Source organism: Quercus suber, unplaced genomic scaffold (genome assembly GCF_002906115.3).
Source record: "Quercus suber isolate HL8 unplaced genomic scaffold, Cork oak 2.0 scaffold_2, whole genome shotgun sequence".
In the NCBI taxonomy this organism is placed as follows: Eukaryota; Viridiplantae; Streptophyta; class Magnoliopsida; order Fagales; family Fagaceae; genus Quercus; species Quercus suber.
The window spans coordinates 3395333-3398352 of record NW_027069469.1 but is presented as its reverse complement, the minus strand read 5'-3'; the positions used below and the strand labels follow the sequence as shown (position 1 = coordinate 3398352).

At 35.0% G+C, this 3020-nt stretch overlaps 1 protein-coding gene across 1 annotated transcript; it reads right to left on the bottom strand.

Annotated features, from left to right (window-relative positions):
- Positions 1 to 979: 979 nt before the first annotated feature.
- LOC112032923 (probable calcium-binding protein CML41) lies at positions 980 to 1955 on the bottom strand. The gene has a single exon (XM_024065685.2). It carries the CDS (start codon positions 1864 to 1866, stop codon positions 1285 to 1287), a length of 582 nt encoding a protein of 193 aa, XP_023921453.1. The 5' UTR covers positions 1867 to 1955; the 3' UTR covers positions 980 to 1284.
- Positions 1956 to 3020: the final 1065 nt, after the last annotated feature.

Here is a 3020-nt window from a genome sequence, read left to right as displayed (position 1 = left end):
GATTTCTAATTTTACACCATGTGCCCCATTTATTTATTTAATTTTTTAATTTTTGTGCCAAGTGAATTATTAGGTGTAAAAATTGAAGAATTTAAATTCAATTAAATTATATATATATATATATATATAATATGAAAAACCATTGCATATTTTAAAAATCTATAGTTTAGAAAATATGTAAGTTTTTTTTTTTTTTTAATTTTTTTATAGAGAATTTCAACCTATGGCGTACAAAACACCAATCAGTTTTTAGTGTTGGCAGGGATTGAACCTCAGATCTCTTATTCAACCATCAGAGACTTTACCAATTGAGCTAACCGGAACCCATATAAAATATGTAAGTTGTAACTTTTACACTAAGTATAATTTGAATTTATAAATGTGTCCATACATATACACAGGGTTATATACTAGTAATTAACTAGTGTGTGAGACATTGAGACCACACACATCAGGAAAAATAGTTAGGCTCTCAAAAAACTTATAAACACTCTCTTTATGAGGGAAAAAAAAAATACATGATGCATTTCCTTCAAAATGAAAGATGATTTTAATCGGAGCATGTACTTTGATTCTTTTTATTTATTTGTTTATTTTTGTGATTTATTTAAAACATATCAACTTGGATTTAGGTGGAATCATTATTCAGTGTGGGTTCTCTCCCTTCGATCGGAAGCACTTCCATTTTGATGATCTCATGGATGTCTATGATTTCATCTCGAATTGCTCAAATAAAAGGTAAAATTAGGCGACCTGGTCAGCTTTCACTTTTTACCTGTATTTCTATTCATGTTAATTTCTTTTCCCCTGCTTCCTCATAATTTCACAACCAACCTTTGCTTTTGCTTTAAGCATTTTACAGATGTCCTGATGGGGCTCTTCAAAGATTTACATTCGCATCAGAAGTGCAATGGTGAAATCTCACCTTTATTTTTATTTTTATAAAAAATCTCTTTCTTATGAACAAAGCAAATTATAATTTACAAGCATCAAACCAAGCCAAATCACGCTTTTATTATTATTAGTGTGTACCACTCAAACTTTATTACAAGGCTGCCATATATAAACTGCTAAAAATTTGATTCCATGTGCTTGTGCACAAGCAAAGTCAACCAGAAACGATGGAATCACGTACTCATGCATTTTATTTCTTTTTTGGTTTTTGGGTTTTAGAAATCACGAGCATCATGCAACATGCATCTAATCTAGGAGTTTATCACGTCTCGAATTTATATACAAAATGACATTTAAGACTTTAACAACAATTTTATTATACTTATCCGTTTATGCCATCATTTGATGAAACTCATTAAAGTCTAGCACTCCATTGCCATCGATGTCATAGACTCGAATCATGGCCGCACACTCGTCGAAAGATTTCGGGTCCCCAAGTCGATGCAGCATCCTCTGCAAGCTCGTTGGGGTTATGCGCCCTGACCCTTTTTCCATTTCGAACATCTCGAACGCTTTCTTGAGGTCCTCATCACCTTGTCCACCACCAGTTTCCCTCTTCATCAGCTTCAGGAAGTCTTCCAAGTCCAACATGTTGTCCCCATCAGAGTCGAGATCAGCAATGACCCCTTGAGCCTCTTCATGCGACATGTACTCTCCGATCGATCCAAAGTATGCCCTCAGCTCTAAAGCCGAGATTTTGCCATCCCCGTCTCCATCAAAGTGACGAAAAACTTCTTTGAGTTCGTCTTCCTTTGATGTCAACTTTGGGGTACGTGGCGAGGACATAGGAGATCTTGGAGATCTAACAGAGCCTAATGTCGAGACAGACTTTGCTCCTCGGCAATCGAGGCTCAACCTAACACTCTTGTTAGCAAACCATTTAGAGGCCTTCTGATCTCTATCCGGTGCCATTATTGGTTTAGTGGCAAATTAAATGAATTATTTCATGAACATGGACATCACGTACAGGCCTTATATAGAGAAAGTAGAAGAAGACAATGTTGCGAGTCTCAAGGATTGGAAAAGAATAAAGGGCGGCCTACTAAGGGACTTGCAAAGAAATTTCGAGGATGGAAACTACTGCTTACGTAAACTTTTTTTAATTTCTATAGGAAAGTGCATGGCAATTTCCTTCGGGTCCCATGAATTGATTGAGTACAGCGCCAAACATAATGATACGCTCCTTTTAAAGGATGTGAAACGCACGAACCAACTTGTAGTTTAAAAGAAAGAATAATGCTTTCGCCGTGTACTAATTTATAACATTTTTATAAATTATTGTTGTGTTAAAATTTTACTGGTTTTTATTTGGGTTTATTGCAAATATTATTTGTTTTGTTTATCAATATTAATTTATCACGTTAACAATTTGTAAAATAGTTTATAAATCTAGAAATTATTTTGGATTGTATTTCTATGGATGCTCCATCTTTTTTATTTTTTTTTGAAGACTGTGGATGCTCCATCTTATTCTGCGAGTGTTGCTCAAACGCATATAATTATGGCCTGAATTCACCCAAATCACAAATCGTCAACTAATTAATAAAGGCGTGGAAGTTAGCACTATAAACGTTGTGAGAAAAGCATTCACTTTGAAACCTGGCTAATTGACTAAAAGATACAGAAGTAGAGGTTAGTGTGGTTTGTATGACAACGCATTTTAGGTTTTTAATTATTGAGATAATGTTGGCAGAAATAGTACTGCTCACGCGGACTCCGGTTGCGTCTGCAACACCACGCCATTATCTTCTTCTTCTCCTTTTTAAAGTGTTTTTATCTTTGGCGTAGGTGGGAAGGCGCCTAAATAAAGGAAACAATGGCATCAGTGCCGTGTGTGCGCTCAAGTTTTTCTTGTTTTGCTGATGCAACTTGGTTAATTATTTACACCAATTCATACTTCATAGGTACAGGTCAAACCGCCAACTTGGCACTCTTCTATTCAGAGGTGAGTATCAACTAACTAACCCAACAAAGCTAACCTTTTTTTTTTTTTTTTTTTAAGAAAATTTTAACTTATAGCGTCTGTTCTTGATAATATAATAGCTCTTTATCATCAGATTAAGACA